We start from the raw sequence: 22,850 nt of genomic DNA, 5'->3' as shown, positions 1-22,850 counted from the left end.
TGTCTGCACAGCAAGGTCTTTCAAACACTAAAAACAGAACAGGACTGTATGGCCAGTTTGAAGAGATAGCTTTCAGTCACTCTGTCTCTTAGAGCCAATGGCAAGAAGTTAGGCCTATTACATAACAAGACATCTGCTGCCATACAGAAATACAGTCCACGATCAGTTTCCTGGCACGCTATCATTAAAACAGTTAAAATAATTAAAACTTGCTTACCTTAAAGTTTAGGTTATGGTTAACATGTACAGTATCAGCTTTCGCACTTATGAAAACTACTTCAGCTAGCAAATAGCTGGCCTGATGTCATTTTTATAACAAGCTTGATCTAATTAAATTAATATGAATATTAAAAAAAAAATGTTAACGTTTTATAAAAGGGTTATATTTAAAGTGTAATCTCTTCAAAACCACCCGGGTCTGCCAAGCCCATTCACATTCCTGCTGTAAAGCCCCTCTTGTGATGCAGCTATTCCTCCCATCTGATCTGAAGTGTAGAAGGTCCTGGTGGCTGGGGAATGGCAGACAGAGACAGCATTGACCACAGCACTTGGAAATGCCATCTGAATTGAATCACCCTTAGATCAGGGCTACAGGCTGACAATGAAAAAGTGCTGCCATGAATGTGTTGCTGGTGTACATTAGGCTAAATCTAGGACTTCTAAACTCCCAGAGGAAAAAATGAAGGGTTACAACAGGACAAAACTTGTTTTTAGTGCAAAAAAACACCACACAGAAAAGTCACAAATGTTACCATGTAGTTTTCTTTTTTGTGTGTGCTGACTTTTAAGCCACATTACTAAAATCCGCCTCTGTGCTCCTCTTAGACACATTATCTTCCATACACTATATTGCAATCAACTTTATAGCCCTTTTTACATCATTTGGAGCCTTGTACACAAACTCTCCTGACAAGTCAGATTACTCTGCTATTGCTGGTTGTTTTCACCGATTGCTACTGTATGTGCTGTGCACACACTAGAAATGCAATATGCTTTACTTGTTACGTTTTATGATGTTTTAGCAGATCTCTCATGTTAGATAAGCACTTATTACTTCTTGTCCAGATGTTACGTCCTTTGTGGTTTTACTGTAGGTTCTGGGTTACCTTTAGCTGAACGAAACTGCATTCAAACCAGCTAGGTTTGAGACAGGCTGAAGCGCTGCAGGTTCTTTCTTACAGAAGTAATCCTTTAACAAACAAATCACTCATAATAGGGCACTGAAACGTGTGTTGCCTACATAAGTAATCCCTGAAACACACGCACGCACGCACGCACGCACGCACATCATGATGTCTTGTTCTGGGAATGTTAAGCCTACAGCAGCCTGTTCCAGGAAAGAGTCTGCCTGGCGGTCAGACATGAGGATGGAAAAAGCAGGGCAGCATTTTGCTCCAGACCTGATCCTGATAGGTTTCCACTTAAACATTTCACTGCGATCCCACGCATTGCAACCACAGACTTTTTGAAGGTGGGTTTATTCTTGTTTAGATAAATCATCTAAAATGTATTAACAGCAAAATGATCAAGGGGAGTAAATGGTACTGAATCAATCTTAAAACACTGCTATATCAGTCTAGAGTTACACTAGTTGGTACACAGATAACCTTGTCCATGATTCATGCAATATTAATTCAATTTGTACGGTAAGGTGTATGATAAGATATTCAAATTGGCAAAGTTCAGTACTTATCTGCATGAAACCTGAGCAAGTGAAATTGTATAAATAATGCATTTCATTTCATTTTGTTTTTTTATACAATTTTACAAACAATGGATGTGGAATTTAATCAATATTCCAGTCGACAAACAAAATCAAGCACTGCATACAAGATGACAGGAGGACTCTGAATCTAGTTAGCTGGAGAATGACGTTTATGCCAATAATTCCTAGGACTCTGGTCCTATACTGTACACTTCAATTAAACTGTTTTCTGCAATGGTTACAAAACTACTAATATAAAATGTAGGCAGCCACAATCATTAAAGATAAAGGTCTTGTGCCAATTTTAATAAGGAGCCGTTTTAACAGAGTACCATTTATGTAATGGATACTTAAATATTTTATGATGATCCTTGACAATGGCAAAGAAATGTGTTTCCTCATCAGCAAACCCTGTCCAGCTAATGTATTTATTCTTTATAACCTTGACAAAAAAAGTTTGATTTTGCGTGTAATGCTGCTTTTACTAATCCCCCAAAATGATTTAGTAAATCCACATTTCTATAGTACATAATTCAAATGTTTGTTTAGGTGTTGGAAGCGGATAAACCATTCCACTGTTTCTCCAAAATAATCTTTTTTACTTGCTCTACTGAGTGAAAGTTCAAAAGTAAGAAAAAATTAATTTCCAACTAACCAAATGGTGTTGTAGGACTTCTCATCAACACTGTCAAAACACACGGTCTGAAGATTGGTTATGGGCACTGCCCTACAAGCTATTTTACAGTATGAATCAATCCGTTCCTTTGTTTTAAATCTTTGTTCACACCATAGAAATGTGTGCATTACTGGTAGTTGGGTCACTAAAATGAACAGTACTTTATTTTAAATTCCAATGCAAAAGCTGCCTTAAATAGCCAATACGAATATGTCTTTTTTTACAAAATAAGTTTTTACCGACATATAAAATGCCTGACATTTTGTTGAGAACAAACCAGATAAAATATGTAACCGCAGCATTAGAACACAAGGAAGTTTACAAACGAGAGGAGGCCATTCGGCCCATCTTGCTCGTTTGGTTGTTAGTACCTTATTGATCCCAGAATCTCATCAAGCAGCTCCTTGAAGGATCCCAGGGTGTTGGCTTCAACAACATTACTGGGGAGTTGGTTCCAGACCCTCACAATTCTTTTTTTACAACTCTGTGTAAAAAAAGTGCCTACTATTTTCTGTTCTGAATGCCCCTTTATCTAATCTCCATTTGTGACCCCTGGTCCATGTTTCTTTTTTCAGGTCAAAAAAGTCCCCTGGGTCGACATTGTCAATACCTTTTAGAATTTTGAATGCTTGAATCAGATCACTGCATAGTTTTCTTTGTTCAAGACTGAATAGATTCAATTATTTTAGCCTGTCTGCATACAACATGCCTTTTAAACCCGGGATAATTCTGGTTGCTCTTCTTTGCACTCTTTCTAGAGCAGCAATATCCTTTTTGTAACGAGGTGACCAGAACTGAACACAATATTCTAGGTGAGGCCTTACTAATGCATTACTTCCCTTGATTTAAATTCAACACTTTTATAGCTTCCCCACATTGTCTAGATGAAGACATTTCTGAGTGAACATAAACTCCTAGGTCTTTTTCATAGATTCCTTCTTCAATTTCAGTATCTCCCATATGATATAATGCACATTCTCTTTTTATACAGTATACAGAAGAACATTAACAAACATTCAATGCATGTTCTATCTGTGTCTGTCTCTAAAATAACCAATATATTTCTGCCAAGGAACAAAATTCCTCTAGGCAACTGGGTATTATTATTTATATACCTGTAGTACTGTATCCCATCAACCTTGCATGTTTATTTACAGAAAAAACCTTCATCAGACATACAGTTTAGGCTAAAATTAGCCAGGGCACGTCCAAGGTCACTAACTCTAATATGCACCAACAAGGGCTGCAAGACCTCAACCACCAGCCAGGAGCATTTCATTGAATGATGTCATCGACAGTGTCACATGCCCTGGTAGTAATTCAACAGACCCAGCATACATTGACCTGTCGGCAAGATTGTCATCCCATAAATCATGTCACTCTTCTGTTTTCTACAAATAGATGGAGGTTATTTTCCAAGATAAGTTGCTAAACTACACATTTTTGTAGGTTTATGGAAAGTTCTGTTTTAGATGAGCATACCATGTCCAGATAAAGCACAGATGCCTCATTTTACAGATAATTCATGTGCCTTGAGTTAGTCAGAAGACTGCCTTCAAATGGTTCTAACCACTGCCATCTGCACCAGAACTCATTTCATACAGCCTCCCCCAACAGTCATTACATTGATTATTTTGTATCCCAAGCAAACATGACAGTGAGAATCTTTTGATCACATCCCCCGACCCCCACATTGTTCTCTTCTTAAAATTAACTACCCTTCGCCCATAAGGATGATTTAACAAATAATCTTGTTTACAAACTAATTTACAATCCAGAATTGACAAAGCCGTCCATATCAAATGGATCCTAATGTAAACATAGTTGTATCTCTAAGAAACAGCTCTTTTTCATCCAGAATAGTTCTCAATTACATGTAAATTGGCCAGGCCAATAAATGCTAACATTTCATTTGATAATATTTAAGTAATTGAATTAACGGCTGAGAAAACCCAGTCAGATCTGTCTGCCTGACAGCATTACTGTACATGGCTTATTGTAGACTTTAATCAAACCCTTGGTCCACGTCAGATGTCTTGCTCAAGCACAGAAAGAGCTGATTCACAAATAATAAAAACAACATACAAAAATACAACTGCTTACCATCCCATACCTACCAAGCTGAATCAGAAAACAGCCACTGACTGTACTCTATGGGATATAAACAACAGTCAGTGGAAACAAAGTTGCACTGTTGTCTACTTTTCATGTAAACAGAAATCCAACGGCTTACCACATCATAAATAAAGCATTTGCCATTACTGTGCCATTCCACAAAATTAACATTACAACAAAGTTGCTTATTCCTAATTGCATACAATGAGCTTCAGAACAGAACACAGCAGTTTACATACTATACATACAAATATTCCCACTTCAGCGTTTTAGGCGTCGATAGTGTGCAACTTAATAAGCAGTTGGTTCCTGAGCAGTGGTGGGGCTTTATGAATTTCGGATATCCGCCTGTGTGAAGGTCATAGTTAATGTATTTAACACACAGCGTGCACCGTTGAGGATGAGGCAACCAAATGTGCTCTCCAATCCAGCTTTCCCTTAAAGTGACCCTCCCTGTGTTGTAGCAGAAATAACACTTGTGGACAGGCAGGTGAGACAGCCACTTCTCTATGTTGACTACGATTAAAAAAACTGTGTGGGGCTTGGGGGGGTTAGGGTGAATATCCATACAAAAGAAATATTTCTGGAGGTAGTTACGCTGCAGCAATGCCCAGGATATGAAGACCCTGTTATTTTACCTGCCACCAGGTAATACAGTAGTACCCTACCTGTCTTTCACTTGTGTTTTATGCTGTGGATTAGCAAACTATGTGGGGTACGATAGGCTCCTATTAACTTTAACACAGGAAGTAAATTGGGAGTGAAAAAACACTTCCTTCAAACTTCTGGTTAATGTGTAAGTAAAGCCTGGAAAGCAATAAGGTTTTGTTAAATTGTCTTTACTCTAGAAATTGCATACAATTATTTGATTAATTTATTTTAAAATATTATAATTTATATATATTTTTAAAAAATGAAAGGAATATGAAGTGATTTAATCGAATAGTAGAAAAGTTAACCCTTTATAAAATGCAAATCAAATTATCTCAGAAACATCAAGAACTGTGCATGCAGTACTCGAAGACTGAATTACCTTTAAAAGAGTAAGAAGTCAACCTGACAAAGCTAATGATACAATTACAATTCACTATGCTTTTATCCACAGCGACTTACAGAGACTAGAGGGTGAATTATGCATCACAACTGCGGCTGTAGAGTCACCTTCAATAGGACCTCGGTTTTACATCTCATCCGAAGGACAGACCCCATACACTTGACAGTTCTCAGTATTCTAGCACTTATTTAAAAGAACGGTACAGTCAACACACAGCAGCTGTTCTTTCTACAGGTACTGTTTGCAACCAATGATACCCTATTACTGCACATAGTTGCACAATCACAATATGGTGGTTAAAGTCAATGTCTAAATGGAACCTACTGAATTCAGGCTTTGCTGTAAAATACAGCAACATCTGCTATACATTATATTCACAGTAACAAAAAACACTTGAGAATTATTGTTTAACAAATTAGAGTTGTCATTTGATCTTGTTTATTAACTTGTTTTCAATTTATAAAGTTTTTGTATTTATTATAACCTCTCTGCTACCCTCAACTAGGCATTCTTTGCGATTGATGTACTGTGCCGCATTTACTTTCAGTGTTATACAAAGAGGTGCGACTCCCTGAAACAAAAAATCCAGATAAACTAATAATAAATGTTCATCACAGTTACTGCTGCAGGCTGCTGGAAATCAATTAATATGTCAGTGTCAAGTGTGGTTTGTGCTTAAGATGAAAAAACATTGAAAAAAAACCCAAAAAAAAACAAAACAAAAGAGAAGCTATCTCTGTTTACAACAGCCCAGTTGTGAATTGCCAACGAGTAGAAATTCAAGAACGGCAAGTACTATGTGGTTGGTTACATGGACAACAACAAGTGGAATCTGCCAGGTGTACAATAATTAAATAGTGATTTGTATTACTTATTTTTAAAATCACTACTTTTAGTATTAAAAAAACAGTTTTTCTTCCTGGTGTCAAGTACTAAATAATAATGCTGTTTTGTTACTACAGTAGCATAAGACTTGTGTAAAAGTATCCAGTTTGATAACAAAAATCTACCTCTTGGTTCCCCTGATCACAGGTTAAGCTCCAGCGTATGACTTTGGTTCATTCAGTTAGCCAATTGTGTACCGTGCCAGCCTTTTCCAGTAAACAATGAGACAGGCCAAGTTTGTAAATCCCGGTAGCTGCTCTGTTTTGCAAACTTGGCAGCATTGAAAATGACCCTGACTAAATATGAATGGTCAGCAGCAGGTACCTGCCTTCTGTGAGCTGTTAGAAAACCATCTGTTTTGTTAACCAGGAAAAGGGGGAAGCAAAACCAATACCAACAACAACAACACCACCAACAACACCACCAACAACACCAACACCAACAACAGAGATATCTTTCCAAAATGGAAGACCCTCATCAAGCAGAAAATGGTTTTGTGCGACTCCATTTCCTAATGGAAATGGCAGTGCCAGGCCTGGATTATCTCTGCTCGTCAAATATGTATTTTTTCTGTTTGTAACCAGTGCTCCGAATGGTGCACAGGGATAAGCAGGCTCTCTACTCTCTATATAAATAGCCCTTAAAGTCATAAATTCACCTGTGCAGTTTTTCTTGGTTACTTGTCAATTCCCTAATCAGCCTAATGAAGTTCTGCTAATGGCCACTCTTTCCTGGCTAACACAAGCGGATAAGAACTATTCCACGGAAAGATCTAAATCAGAAAGAGATTCCTCGCTGCATGGTAACAGAATATACCCTCCCTTAGATTAGATGCACTAACTACAATGTTAATTATTTAACTGATGATAGGGCCTTTAAAAACAAATAATAAATAATGTCCTAAACATCAGACTCCAGGGGTTGCAAAGCTGGCATTTCAAATATCAAATTAAATAAAAATGAATTAAATACAAAAGCAGGTTGCATATAAACAATTAACAAACAGACTGATCTACTAGAAATGTTGCATTTATCACACACTTTAAAAAATATTGCTGCATTAAAAAAAAACAAAACAACAAGATACAACAACAGTACAGTTACCAATGTTTTGTGGATATGGATCAAACAGACTAGACAGAAAAAAAAGTAACACAAGACTCTTTAATAAAAGTAAGCAACACAACAGCTTTTCTCTTCTAGGTCGATACTGTCATTTTACAGACAATACACTTTTCATTGGACTTTAAACCAAGAGATTAACAGCTTTTTTTTCTTGTTAAACATATTGCACTAGCAGTAAACTCACTATCAACTGTCTCTCTAAAATTTACATTTACAAGCAAGTCGTTTACTGCTTTTATATTTTCTTCTTCTTTTATTTCTACAATGCAAAACAGTAACCTCTATTGAGTGCCTGGGATTTGTTAGTTAGGGACCAACATGAAAATGTTCATTGCTGACATACAGTACTGTGCATGTTCATCACATACATTCTAAAAGAATACTTTATTCACTGTGATTACGCCTAGTTTATCTGTTTATTATCCAATGATATGTGTTCTTAATTATCATTTACCAGAATTACTGTTTCTGCAGTACATTTGGCATGTAAAGTCAACTGCATATTTTACCTTTGGGAGCAAGCATGAATTTCTTGTAAATGAGGCCAGTATAAAATTGACCACTAGGAGTGCTCACCAGTAATTTCTTCCCCTTGGAACAAGGGGCTTATCATAGTTTCTCCATTATGAATTTAACTACAGAGCAAATTCACTGTTTCAGTTGGGGGAAGAGATTACTAGGACGCACAGCTAGTGGCCTTGCCCAAGCTAGTTCTACAGTACATTATATTGCAGTATTGGTATGTACAGTATACTGCAAGGAGAAGTCTGTCAATAACCAAGTAGTTATACCCAGGAAAATATCAGTAACGCTCTATGTTTGATTTCTGTTCATTACATTTAATTTTGAATCACCTGAATAAAGTAATTCATCTTGTGCTGAACAGGATAAAACACGTCTGTGTAAACTACTGTACACAACTGTCACTAATAAAAACATCTAGTTATATAGACAAGACAAAAAAAAAAAAAAAAAATTAAAAAGCTGAGTGTTGTTGTCAGCCACAAGGTGACTCACTCTCAGTGAATCTGGCACTCTCAACAAGCCAAAACAAAAGCAATTACATAAACGGCACAGTTAACCGAGCGCGGGACAGAGGTCCCCTGGATTACTGAACAATGAGCAATTTAAAAACAGCAGAATAGAAAGCGTAATAGCAGCGAGACCAAGAGGACTGACATCAGGGGAGGGGGGGGGGGGGGGGGGGGGGCAGACAAAAGTCCCTCTATGCTTTGACAACTTGCTCACATAAATCACTCTTTGTTATCTGAAAATATGTGAGACTCTTATGGCTGTCCTAGATTTACACCCAAGTTGTGCGTTAATGCCAACGGTCATCTTAACTGGCCGCAATATACTTTTGTATCATATTACTACTGAATATTGGGAGTTTTACAGGTTTTTTGTAGATTGCAAATATTTTTTAAATGTGTTACAGTGTGAAGCTGCAGTCCAAAAACCAAGCACTGTTACAGCCGGAGCTTGATTTCCTATTCCAGCTCAGCTCCTTGCTTTAAAATCCACCCATGCAGAACTTGGAAACAAGATGCTGCATCTCAATTTATGCTTTCTAAATTAAACAGGAGTTTAGCTAAATGTTTGTTCAGGAAAGTTTCTGAGAAAACGCAGGCTGCATGGCACACAAGCTGTAAAAGCACAACTTGAATGTAAGGAAATGGGCATTAGTGATGGATATTTTGCTGAACATATTGCACATTAAAAACTAATTCCGCGATGCAAGTGGAAATGTACTATTGTATTTGTTCTGCGTAACAAATTAAATACCAGTTAATAACAAATACTGCAATTCCTTCCAGACTACCTCTTTAAAATAATAAAAAATAAAGGTGATATACTGGGGCCACATACCTTTATTAAAAGCAAAAAGCTCTCCTTGTGCTGTGCTTGTTCTGATTGCTGCTTGCTCTCCACTACTCCTGACTTCAACAGCATAGGGGTTCAGCAACAACCTGACCTCTCCCTGCACTGACTTCCTTTTCCAGTGTAATCAGTTCTTCCAGACTGCACGACCCAATAACAGCCACCAAATCACTAAATTAGACAGGGCGAGACCATTATGCAGAGAGCTACAAGAACACAGACATACGCAAGGTTGTTTTTACTCCCAGATAGGCACGATAGACACACTCGCCCTTACACTGCACAAACATCTATATCCTGGGCAGGATGCCCCAGTCAAAAAGTGACAATTCCTCTAGAGGAAAATATACTTGAACTTTGACCTATTCGACTCCTTGAGACCATCACTTTGTCTCGTTTTCAATCACTCGACAACACCAACAGTACAGAAATGTTCATTAATTATCAACAAAATGAGAATACGTAAAAGAAAATATGATGTAAAGCTGGTACATTCGTATCTCAGAGAAACTGGAGAGGAACGGGAAATTAAAACAAGGGCAATCATCCAAATAAAGCTGAAGCACTAAAGGATAACGACATAGAACGTCTGTCCAGCACTGAAATACTATGTTTAAAAAAATCTGACTGTACTGCTGAACCTCGTCTTCTTTAATATTAGCATCACAAGGGTATCCACGTATTATAAAAAATAACAGATGGGCCTCTTCAGTGAGTTACAGGAAAACAATTCCATCTCGGGTTTCTGTGACAGTTTATAAATTACTCGACCTTCGGTTTCGTAATTTATGAAGTCACATAAACCCTAGATGGAATTATTTTCCTGTAACTCACTCAACTTTTCTAAAATTAGGTTCTGCATTATCATATTAATTTCTAGCACCTTGTAGACAATACTATCATAACATGCTTCAGTAACAAAAAACATTGATAGTATGTTTACACTTACAACTCGGACCTGAACTGGCTCAGAGTTTATCAAATTAAAAGATTCTTACCATTTGGGCCATCCGTTTTCCTTGAGCACAGACCTCAGCCGGCTTTGGCTCAGTATGCGCACATTGTCCCTGAACTGTGGTCCGTGCCCGATGATGTCATATCGACCAATCCCTGCCGTGAAGCCATTCCCCTCCCCAAAACACAGAGGAAGTGTTTAAATCAACAAGCCTCTCATTTGTGTCACTTGTGTGTTTCTACTTCAAGGTGATCATTCCATACCAATTAAGATTTCATTTTGCCATCAGAAATGGAGTGAAGCATTAAAAAATGGTATATCCAGCATCTAAAGAAACAGGTGTTATTTCAAACATGTACACATCAGTCTGACAACTCTTCTTACATGTAAATGTAAACCATTTCTTACCCATGCAAAAGACATATTTTTTGCTATTCAACAAAAGTGAAACTCATTAGTTTATAGCTAAAAAGAAACATCTGCGACTTCCAATTGTGTACGTTCTCCTCCCAGAAGTCTATTTACCATACACTAACAACACATCACGGTACTATCGAATACAGTGCTTTGATTAAAAGTACTTCTGGACCTGAAGCTAGTGCTTATACACAGGGTTAGGGTTACCACATTTCCAGAGTGAACACTGTGACGATTTAACAATTTTACTGTTTCCAACCGGGACAAAATAAAATTAAAACTGAATGAAAACTGGGGCAATCCCAATTCTTAGGATGTCTTATAACCCTTTTCACATCATGGCACTTATGATGATACACTTTGATTAAAATTTAAATTGATTAAACTTCCACAAGTTTGTATAATTGGTAGTGCTGTGATGCGTATAATTAAAACGACCGCTAGGCACAGGTCTAAAAGCATGTTACTTTTAAACAAAGGACTAACCCCATGAATGATTTGTTTAATTCTAGATAGAGGTACCCACAAAACCGAACAATTACTGATAATGATACTATAAAAATATGATAACAGGTTATGTTTGTAGATGTGTGAAAAATAGCGGCTTCTGCCGAGTCAACGCCCAGGGGGTGTAAAAGTTGTCATTAAGGCAAAGGTTTTGGAGGGAGGACGTTGACTCAGGCAGGGGTGAAATTACAGGCATTACTAACATTAGGTAGACAGATTACGTTTACAATTAGACATACTTAAAATTCAGAGGTAGAGCCCAGCACACAGTCACACTAAAGAATCAAGAAGAGCAGTTAACATATTTAATGACTGGTGAAATACAATTAAAAGTTACTGCAGTATGTCCACTGTTTTGTCATTTCAAATATTTTCACAAAACAAAAAGTTTTTTTTGTATTTTGGAATCCTTGGCCTCTGTCTCTCTCAGTGTTCTGTCAAATATATTTTTTGGTTCTGCTGTCCTAGTAACAATTACAACTTCCTGTTCCTGTTGTGACAATGGGGGCGTTGCCCATGAGTGCATGTGACAAACAGTGAGCCGTCTCGGGGACTGCTGCGTTCACAGTATAGCCAAAAACAGACCAAAACAGTCGCAGGGCCCCCTCTGGAGCTGGCCACTTTTAGGATGGTGGACCTTGGACGGCTGCATTTACACACAAAAAAAAGTGGCTAGATGGGGGGTGTCAGATTATAATAACATAACTATGGTCATCCCTCAGAGACCAATACAAGAATAGCACAGCGATACAATACAATGCAAGATAATCCAACCCCAGAGTGAAGAAAAGACCAAGAAAGAGAGGAGCCTGGGGCACAAAGGAATATCTTATTTAAATATCATGTGACAGTGACATCAGACAAGTGCAACACAGTCACCTCCCATTACCTCTCGCACTTCAATAAGGGCTTCACAATAAACTCTCCCATTGAATCACCTGACCTGTAATGCAGTCCCAAAGCATTTTAGGAAGCTTTAGTTAAACGCTTGAGTATACAAAACTCTGAATGAAATGCAATGATTCAGCCTGAAAATCTAACATACTGCTCGCAAATGGAGACCAATAAGGTATTCTTGAAAATGTAACCCCAGCAGTGACTAAATAAGCCATGCAGAGCTTAACTCAGGGGTCCACCAATGCTGTGCTAGTTTTTCATTCTTTCAGCACCAAGTAAATTTGCTTAAAGACAATCATATTTAACTAATTAAATGGTTTCAATATATACAATATTAAATTATAAAATTGTACCCAAGACTGAAAAGTGTGTTGAAAGAGTTAAATAATCCCTTTTCATTTCTTTAACAACAATGTGCACTTCTGGTTAATATGGCCATTTATTTTGATATTATCTATGAAGGAAGGACAAATAAAAAATAATAAAATATAAACTCCTGCAGTAGGCAAAATAGTGTAAATAGCCTGTCCCTCGCAGGAATATTGTCAGTTTCGTTTTATTTCATTCAGCTCCAAAATAAATTCCTTCTTTATTTTGAAACTTTTGCCAAGGCTTATAATGTGTTCTAAAGTTCCTCCTTTCCATTCCATTCCATTACTGTAGACAACAGTATGGGCTTATGTCTATTAAAACAGTACAATAAACCAAATCCTTAATATGTGAATAGACTGAACTACAGTATTCTCAAGCCACATAAAGAAAATATATCACTCCTCGGCAATTACGATTGTGTCGTCAACCGCAAACCACATGCAAAAACATAACACCAAATAGGAAGTACACAGATAACACTTAACTGTCACTGGAAACGCTAGACAGAGGTCTAAAGCATATGATTACTGAAGAGTCAGACATGGATAATGGTTCTGTAATGTTTCTTATACTACATATAACGAAGACATAAAAATTATTAACAAAGACATATTATATATTTATATATAAAAATAAAAAAAACACCAACAACTATACTTTCACAGCTAAATGTTTTTTTTCCTAGCTTTGTAACACAGTGTTTTGTCCACATTAAGAACTAAACTTAAGAAAATCAAAACCAGTCCCTAAGCCTGCAAAAGCAGCTATGTTCACTAGGTGAACCTCAAAGGAATTTCTTAGACTATCCTGGTTCACTGATGTTATGGATCCGAAATCTGAGTAAGAGGCCACATTTTCTGTTTTTCAGGAAACAGCGTCTTTATTTTACACCCCAGCAGAAATAAGGAAAAAACAGGCTGTGGAAGTTTCCACTTCACTGGCTTATCATCCTGGTCATCTGTTCCGAACACACACGCTGTGCGAAAATTTCCTGTTTTCAATCCATTGTCACACTGGCCGGTCGTGAAGGCTGTCATATCTAACTTTAGATCAGATACCCGACCCTTAACTGAACACAAATCTGCGAGAGACACGGTTACACGCTCTGCTGCCCCTGTTGCAAGTCCCAACAGAACATTAAATGGTCTTTTATCCTTTTTTTTGTTTTCAGCCCAGAATCAAAAAACACAGAACAGGCTCTGTAACATACAACCTCAAACACCACGGATGCAGATAAAGTAACACTTGTACCAGTAGGTATTTAAACCTTTCAAATAGCGAGGCAATTTGAAAATAAAGGCTACTGTGCACATAGAGTAGTGCACACAAGCATTAGAACACTCCATTGCTTCTGTTGTTTTGATTTGTTGCGCATATGAAATCAATCAAACCACTTTAATTGGAAATCTTGGAAAAATTGTCAAAATAGGAACATTTGTGATTGTCTAATTTAATTACCAAGAGGCCGCACGTGCAATTCATTTAAAAATAGTAAGAGAAAAGGAACACGATCACAAATGGTAAAATACGAGACTTTTTAGAAGTTGTTTAAGATGCCTAATTAAAGCACAAAGTGGTTTAACATTTTCACACGAGTGCCTGTTGTTTCTATATCACCGATTACTGACCGAAAATTGAAATTTCCACACCCAGAGGTTTTCATGCAGGTGGGTATATAAAGGATATAAATGACAAATCTTGAGATGTTCTAATAGATGTGTACACTACCGTATCAGATGGATAAGAACGATTTCAAATAAGTGCAATTACAAAAAACTGTGAAGATGGAGATATAGGAAATAGTTATAATTACTATTATAATTAATTTTATTATATATATATATATATATATATATATATATATATATATATATATATATATATATATATATATATATGACACACACACACACAATAGATTTAAATCCAATTGACTGATTTGTGAACAAAAACAAAAAAACAAATCATTCTTGGGACATAGTGTTTGGTCTTTATAACATGGAAACACAAATTTCACATTATTTCTCAAGTACTACAGTCATTCCTGATGAGAACTAAGTGGTACACTGTAGCTGTATGCGCATATGTGGCTATGGTATACCATCCATAACTTATGAATTCAAACCTAAAACCCCTGTAAGAGGTTATGCTAAACACATCAGACAATGAAAACGAGACAATCCATTTTATGCAAGTAATCTACTCTTGGACAGAAAATTTCAACACAACTCAAACAATTTCCAACTACAAAGTCAATAGACCAAAACTGAGAAGTAGCAGGACCACACTAGTCCACTACAGTTTTGTTTCAGTGACTTCAGTGCTTCAGTATTTATAGGCATACCAAAAGGAGGATTGTTGCCATAACTTGAGCTGAAACTGTGAACGATATAACTTGACCATCCCACCCTTTAGGCCAGGGCTATCATGTCCATGAAATTACTAAAGAATGCAAACAAGCAGGACAGGTCAGCCCAGTTGCTAGAGAGCATTTACAGCCTAAGTCTTGTGGAACATAATGTGCACTACAAGATCAGATTTTAGAGTGGTCGCTACATTGGCAGGTCCTGCCACATATTTAAAATAAATAAATATAAAACATGTCATCTTCTACACCATCACTAACCAGTTAATATTTGCTTAAAGCTAATGGAATTCAGAATAGCAGCTAGGTTATCAAATACAGTACTGCATCATCCTCTCTGTACATCTCAGTAAATCACTGATGCTAGTCAATGTGCGAGAACCTTAGACCCAGGTTGTTTATTTATCTATTTTTTAACAATTGTGCCTGCAAGTGTTGGTTCAGGAGCTGCCATTTCACCGCCTTTCACCGCCGCCTGGTGATGGAACTGAAGGCACCCGTGACCAAGGGGTTGTGCTTGTCAGCCAGTATCTTGGCTACAAAGTAGCCAAATGGGGTTGGCTTAGCAATGGAGTGAAGGACTACAAATACTAAAGCACTTCAGTCCAAGAACCCCCCAAAACCTTGTGTAGTAGGACCAGCTTAAATAAAAGCTTGCTTGTTTTTCCATAGGCAACCCTTGGCTCCTGTGCATGTACAGTAGTGACTGCCATGCCCTCAAACAAACATGAGGTAGCAACCCAATACCACACACCACACTATGGCAGCTAAATAGGTTATCCATTAATTTACATAGAACATGTATAAAAAAAAGTGTAGTTATCTAATAGAAGACACACACCATGTATAGCCCAATCAATCACTTTAAAATAGTTAAACAATGAAAACACCAATTTTTTTTGTTAGACTTTGTTTCAGCACCACACTGTTCTCTTTTCAGCTAACAATACATCCTTCACACAAAGCCAGTCTTTACCTTGAGCTTGTGCACAACAACAAATTAACTCTGCTTAGCTTCTGTATTGCTACGGCCATTGCTGGCTTTGAACAATGTGAACACAGTTGTTCTACATTAAAAAATGTACAAGGTTAAGGACGGACTCACACAGACAGAACTAACAATGTGCTGCACAGTGTCATATTTATATTCTCTGTAATTTTTGGTACATTTTCCCCGAGGTGATTGTGCAGAAAGCCAAGCTTCTTGAAAAATACCCGAAATCTTTTGAACTCAACTGCTGTAGCAGCTTTGCATTACAATTCGGTACACCTCTTCCTACTGACGCTACATTGTACCTTTTGAAAAGTGCAGGTTTGAAATTACATAATAAAAACGGACACATACATTTGTACAGATTTCCTGTCTCATGGTCACTTTGTTTTCCCAACCCCACTCCAAATGGCATTTTAACATCCAAAAATATATTTGTATTCCTTATTTAAAAAAATAAAGAAAGAAAATAAACAGCCAAAAAGGTGGTGGTGTTTTTTTTTTAAAAGAAGCCTGAATTTGTTTGCCACCGCAAGAACAAACCCAAGTCTGAAAAAGAAGCAACTTCCCCATGCTGCTGTGTGCCACACCACTACTGCTAACAAAGCACCCAATACATCTGAAATAGTGCCAAGTAGATCTGCTTTTACCTTGTTTTGATGCAGTATGGATCAATATATGCGGTGGTGCTGGTGCCTGCGTCGCGCTCTGGAGTCTGCCTTGCACTGTTCAGTCTAGCTACTTTCCTGTCAGCTTTCCATCTCTGTCTACCCGGCTCCAACAACCCCTGACCCAGAGGAAGTAGACACAATGGACTGAAAATAACAGTAACCATCCACTGCATCACGTATGAACAAACCAGTGGCGGTACAAGCAGCTTATAAATAAGTGCTTGCTTTTGTGTCTTAAACACAGATTGAAACCGTCCAGCTGTACAGCAGTATGGAACCTACACTATGCTTTGTCCTGTACTGTTGTGCACACATAGAGCAGAATCAACAGTTCCAACCTTGGGCTGCTGCAATAGTCCAGACTGTGCTCTCCTTAAGCACCTAGTCTTTTGTTCTGTGAGTTCATCAGTTTATGCTTATCACGGGCACTGCTACTTTTTTTTTTTTATAGCATAGTTCATTCTAGAGTAACAGGGGATACAGATCATTATGATCTCTTCACCGAGAGGAATTTCAATCCCAGAAGATGAGATACCCCATGTTTACATCAGCGTTTAGACTACAGTGGAAGCCAGTATCCAAGCTGACTATGAGTGTCTTCAACGGATCTAAATACCAGCACTGTATATAACTAAATCCAGGCTCTTGTTGTACCAAAATCCTAGTTTAATGATTTAAAACAAAAAGCGGTAGACACACATGCGTTTATGCAACATATCTATTTTTCTCCCTGTTGGTAATAAATCAAATTGTTAATTTTGGTAATAAATCAAATTGTACATCAACCACTATAGCTATACAATGCTGAAACATGTGCAGGGAGGGGCTCCCGAGTGGCGCATCCAGTAAAGGCGCTCCGCGCGGAGTGCAGGATGTGCCCTATAGCCTGGAGATCGCAGGTTCGAATCCAGGCTATGTCACAGCTGACCGTGACCGGGAGTTCCTAGGGGGCGGCGCACAATTGGCTGAGCGCTGCCCGGGTAGGGAGGGCTTAGGTCGGCAGGGGAATCCACGGCTCACCGCGCATCAGCGACCCCTGTGGCCGATAGGGCGCCTGTGGCTCTGCAGCGGAGCCGCCACATCTGTGTTGTCCTCCGGCACTATAGGTCTGGTGGCATTGCTGTGGATCTGCAGTGCGAAAAATGACGGCTTAGCAGGAGCACGTTTCGGAGGACGCGTGTTCCAGCCTCCGTTTCCCGAGTCGGCGCAGGGGCTGTGAGCGGTGAGCCGGGGATACAGATAATAATTGGGCATGCTAAATTGGTGTGAAAATGTGCAGGATATTGAGTCAGGAGTGTGCAAGTGTAAAAAAAATCAAGCTATCATTTTCAGACAGACAGCAATCATCTCTACATGGGGTAATTAAATGAATGAGCACATGTTTTCTGAAAATACAGTAAAAATACTACTGTACTGTATCTGACATGAACCAAGACGATTCCATTATGAGGATGCATTTCAGGCTTAGAACTGCTGTCTCTGTGCCAACAGCTAGAAACCAACACAAGCCTTTCTAAGCTTGCCATTCTGTTTTTCAAATATCAATTCACAGCAACCACGATTGAGACTGCTGAGAAGACCCTTGAAGATACCAGCTGCACTACTACCCTGTTCCAAAAGTCAAAGCCCTTGGGTAGCTCAGACCAACTGGCCAATGTGGGGCACAGCCGGGCTGAAAGAATTAAGAAAGAAAGAAAGAAAGAAAGAAAGAAAGAAAGAAAGAAAGAAAGAAATAAATAAATAAATAAAATCACAAAGCAGCTGAAGGGTTATAAGAGGGTACTAGACAGGGGGTCAGGCAGACAAATATGATCTGTGCAGCCAATATAAATGACAATGTGCAATTTCTTTTAAAAACAGAGTGTATGATTATAGAGCACTATCATTAGGACTCATTTTAAGGACTCATGCTTCGCTACTTAGCCATCACTGCTTAAAATGCAACCAAACCATTAAAGCTGTGAGAAAGGGCTTCTGCAGTAATGTAGTAGACACAGAGGATACTTTCATTAGTTTTCAATGTATTTTATTGCAGGTCTGAAATAGATAGTAGGATAACAATGTGTACACATGTACTTGTTCAATATATGCTGCTGCAGTAAACTGAACAGCAATCTTTAAATAATGGATCTTCACAAGCAAAAAAATTGTAAAAAAAAAAAAAAAAAAAGAAAAAAAACAGTACCTAACAATTTGGGATTAAACAGCACTTCACATAGCAAGCAGCACATAACACACTCCTTCAAGTGATAAACAAGTAAGGGAAAGATATTTGTGCTTCTGTGCAGGAGTAGGAGCACACATGGCTAATTTACATATAATGCAAATTTAAGCACACACTGCCTTTCATACTGCAGAATGATTACCTACAAATACTGTATGTCAAGAAATATACAAAGTCAATCTTTGCGCAAAACAAGGCTGTTGTGTTTAATAATTGGCCTGAAAGTTATTGAGTTAATATACAAAATCGCAAAACAATACACGAACCAAGAACAAATAAATGATAGACTTGTCAGCTCTTCAAATGATCCAAAATGGATTTCATGTTGATTTGCTCTTTATGGATTTTCTAAACAATTTATTTGTGGCAGCCTTACTCACTATATTATATGGCAATCAGGACATATGGGAGCATTTATTTTTTGTTGTTATGCCAGAATTTCAGACTCATAGAGAACTGTGAAACGAGATTAGCTTGTTAGTTCTGTAAACATTTAATTAAACATCCATGGAACAGGGGCACTGGCTTTACACTGCAAGGGTCATTACAATCCAATAGACTACCACAATTGTACATGCTCAGTACAACAATGTTGGGTGGTAGTATAACAGGTGCAAATACTGTTGTGTATTTGCACACATCGGAATAGCACCTGGAACACAAAGGTGGGTCTATCAAGGGGGAGGGCATAGACTGTATATAGAGGTATGTGGATCAAAGGACTTGTTCAAGGTCAAACAGCAAGTAGTTGAACTGGTGTTTGCATATGTCTTTTGTCAAACCTGAAGTTAGGTAGTTCGAGACAAAATATTAGGTTTTGTAGGTATTATTTTGTGTTTTTTTATATATTGGTTTTTGTAACATCAGTGTATATGAACTGCTATTTAAGTCTCCTGAAAACGGCTTTGAACACATGAAACCTCAAAAAACAGAATATTTAAAAGTGCATAATTGTAGTTCAGCCAGGTTGGCAATTTAGTTTCTGTTGGATTTAAGTCTCTACCCAGGCTATATACAATTTCACCTGGTGTACATAAAACAAAGAAATAAAAAAATCTGAACTTGTTTTGCTGTATTATACTACCACACAGTAACAGGTATCTCTTTATTAAGAAGCTTAGGAAATAAATAAGTAACTAGGTACAGTATGTCAGAAACAATACATTTAGCAACTTTCTCAATCTTTTACAAATACTGTATGTAGATTTTAGAGATGTATTGTAGTTATCCAGATATCACATTTGCATACAGTGAAGGACAAAAAATACCTTACGATCTGAAGCTAGCTTGCTGACATACAGCAACAACACGAGGAGAGCATTTCTGCCTCAGAAATCGCATTACAGTTCTTTGTGACTACATGTGCTGACATTTTCTTTCTTCACAACATTTAAAATAGCTCTACCTATTTAGAAACATGTGCAGGCCTTCTTGGCGCAGGGTTTGAGATAGATCACGTTTGCTTTTGGAGTATGTTAAAGATTATCCTGCTAGCACCCTTTTGAGTATAGTAAGGCGGGAGTCTGAAAAGTAAAAAACGCTTGCAAATGGTTCTTTAGGAGAATAATTATTATATTACATTATACATTACCTTTCATGCGAATAACTACATATTGAGTTGGTATGGGCTAAAAACATGGGAACAGACATTTCGATATATATCAAGAGGACTACATATAATTTGGACAATACAAGTTTACAATGCGGTAGTTACAAGGTCAATAAAACTACAAATACAGCTTGGCAAATGACATATGGATTCAGCACATTGCAATTATGTAAAATAAAGGATTCACCAACTTGTCTCCCAAAATACCTACTACAATCTTTCCTTTTTTGTTGTACGGCAGTAAATACTAGGAACAAGAAGTGCAAGTCAATTCTAAGTAAAATGAATTGGATTAAACTAAATTGATGGCCAGATTAATAAGAAATCCCTTAATTTAAACGTTAACGATCTCTTTCTCTCAACTATTAATATACATATTATAACACTAATTGATGCTTGAACCTCTAATTGATGTGATTTGATTCTGTTGATGTAAGAAAATGCATTTGCATGCCAAAAAGCCGTTACCTTCCTCATGTACTTCTGAAGAATAGATACTGCAAATGAAAAAATGTTTTGCTTACATGTATCCATAACTTCAAACATTTAAATCATACATTCTGAGGCAACACAAGGTAAAACATATAAATCCATAAGCTTATAAATGTAAACCTGCTACAGGAATCATTTTATGACAGTATAGCTTCAAATTTTAATAATCCCTTATAAACTTTTTAGGATGAACAAAAGCCTCCATTTCTCTCTGTCCTCCTCCCACTTTAGATAAGCACACTGTAAGCTTTTAGCAGCCGTTGTGAAAGCTTTGCAGGCCAGAACTGTCCTCTGAGAGGATGTGGTAATCAGTGTGTGTGTGTGGCTTGTTATAGAGCACAATCCCAAGTGGCAGACCATTATCCAATATCCCCTGGCAGGGTAAAGTATCACCCATCACAGATACTAATCTGTTTACTCTCATTTCCAGGGCAGCTCACAGAGAGAGAGAGGAGAGAGAGGAGAGAGGAGAGAGGTCTGGGTACTAAGTGATAGGGTTTCATTTCAGCACTGAGATTGGTGAAAAAGGTTTGGGAAAAACAAAACAAAAACACAATGTTGACCACAGAAAAACATTTTACTGTTTTTTGTTATATATAAATATAAACTTTAAAATTATGCTGAATAAAGAAATTAGTACTCATTCTTTTTTTTTTTTAAGCCGTAATAGTCCAGCAGTATTTTCCATTGTAGTGAACAGTTGCAACAGGAAGTGATAAGTATTTACGACAAAGAATTAGGCCTACTGTTTATTTAAATAGAAAATCCCAAACTCTGGAATGTGCTTGACACATTTTGGTTTTGTGTCTCAAATCATTTGTCTAAAACTGTAGATATAAACTAAGCATCCAATAACAAAAGAGGCTGAGGTCATTATATTAATTGGAATCTTTCAGGGACCACTTCTATTCCGTATCGGCTCTTTGTTCAATCCATTACTGATTAGCTAAGACTGGAAAAACTAATTGAATACAGAACATACCAATGATTGAAATGGTACATTGAATAGAAGTACTGCAAATAGCATCTCAACACATTAGAGAGTTGCCCTGTAAAAGGAAGCTGTGGCAAAGATCAATATCTATTTAAAACCTTGAGTGCGATACTCAGGCCACTCATAGCGCTGCAGGGCAAAACCGTGCTTTATTTTCTTTGTTTAAAACACAAAGCATTTAGATGATTTTAACTACGCATATCTGTGGCTTTGCTTTTGACCTTTAACAAAAAGCATGACTCCAGCTGGGGTTGTGGGTGGAGGGCTATAGCACTAGTGGGTTAACAACTGTTAAAGTGAAACAGTATAAAATCTTCCTTTCACAAAAGAATTATCCAGAGGCAATTGAATAAAGGGCGCCTGTTGTGCTTAAAATGCCAAAGGTTTGCACATTTAACTTAGTAACCAACTAAAGTGAGCAGAAACACAGTGCTTATCCATCTGTGTGCTGGGAAACCTAAAAAGAGTCAGTTGAACCCCACTCCAATACCTTTAGAATGCAAGCTAAAAACAGACAGCATTCCACTGATGCAAATAAAAGATGCAACTGGAACTTCAGGAAGACTGTTAAATAAACGTTCACCATGTATTACTGTGTAATCCAGTTTTAAATTAGGTAAACATTTTCAAATGTTTTAAACTGTTAACATGACACTACATTTACCAATAAGCTGAGAACTACAGTTATAAAAAAACACCTGTTGTCACTTTCATTGAGGTCTTACACACTGCAGTGAGATGAACATAGCAGAGTCTTACTGTAGCTTCTCCTTTTTATAAATGAATTCAATGACGCCAAAGACTGGCTTTGTCATATTTGCTCCCCAGACATCCCTTCCATTAAATTATAGTTGACTGTACAATGGGCTTTCCGCATTTTGCATCTCTAGTCTCATGCTCTAAAGACATACTGTA

General features: G+C 37.6%; 1 protein-coding gene across 8 annotated transcripts in view; it reads right to left on the bottom strand.

The window, feature by feature from the left end:
- Nucleotides 1-22,850, bottom strand: part of LOC117421032 (GRB2-associated-binding protein 1-like) — a 74,217-nt gene that overhangs the window by 27,023 nt on the left and 24,344 nt on the right. Inside the window, exons 1-2 of one of the 8 annotated variants that reach the window (XM_059028365.1) lie at nucleotides 10,440-10,646; nucleotides 9,430-9,612 (exon numbers count right to left, since the gene is read on the bottom strand). The exons of 4 other annotated variants lie outside the window; for them this stretch is intronic. In XM_059028365.1, the coding sequence (XP_058884348.1) occupies nucleotides 9,430-9,513 (84 nt within the window). In that variant the 5' untranslated portion in view covers nucleotides 9,514-9,612; nucleotides 10,440-10,646. Of the gene's footprint in view, nucleotides 1-9,429; nucleotides 9,613-10,439; nucleotides 10,647-22,850 lie in introns of those variants that run through there. 3 more of the 8 variants (XM_059028360.1, XM_059028379.1, XM_059028391.1) reach the window with 3 other exon arrangements.

The sequence above is a fragment of the Acipenser ruthenus genome, chromosome 1, assembly GCF_902713425.1.
Source record: "Acipenser ruthenus chromosome 1, fAciRut3.2 maternal haplotype, whole genome shotgun sequence".
In the NCBI taxonomy this organism is placed as follows: domain Eukaryota; kingdom Metazoa; phylum Chordata; class Actinopteri; order Acipenseriformes; family Acipenseridae; genus Acipenser; species Acipenser ruthenus.
This window is presented reverse-complemented; position numbering and strand designations above follow the sequence as displayed.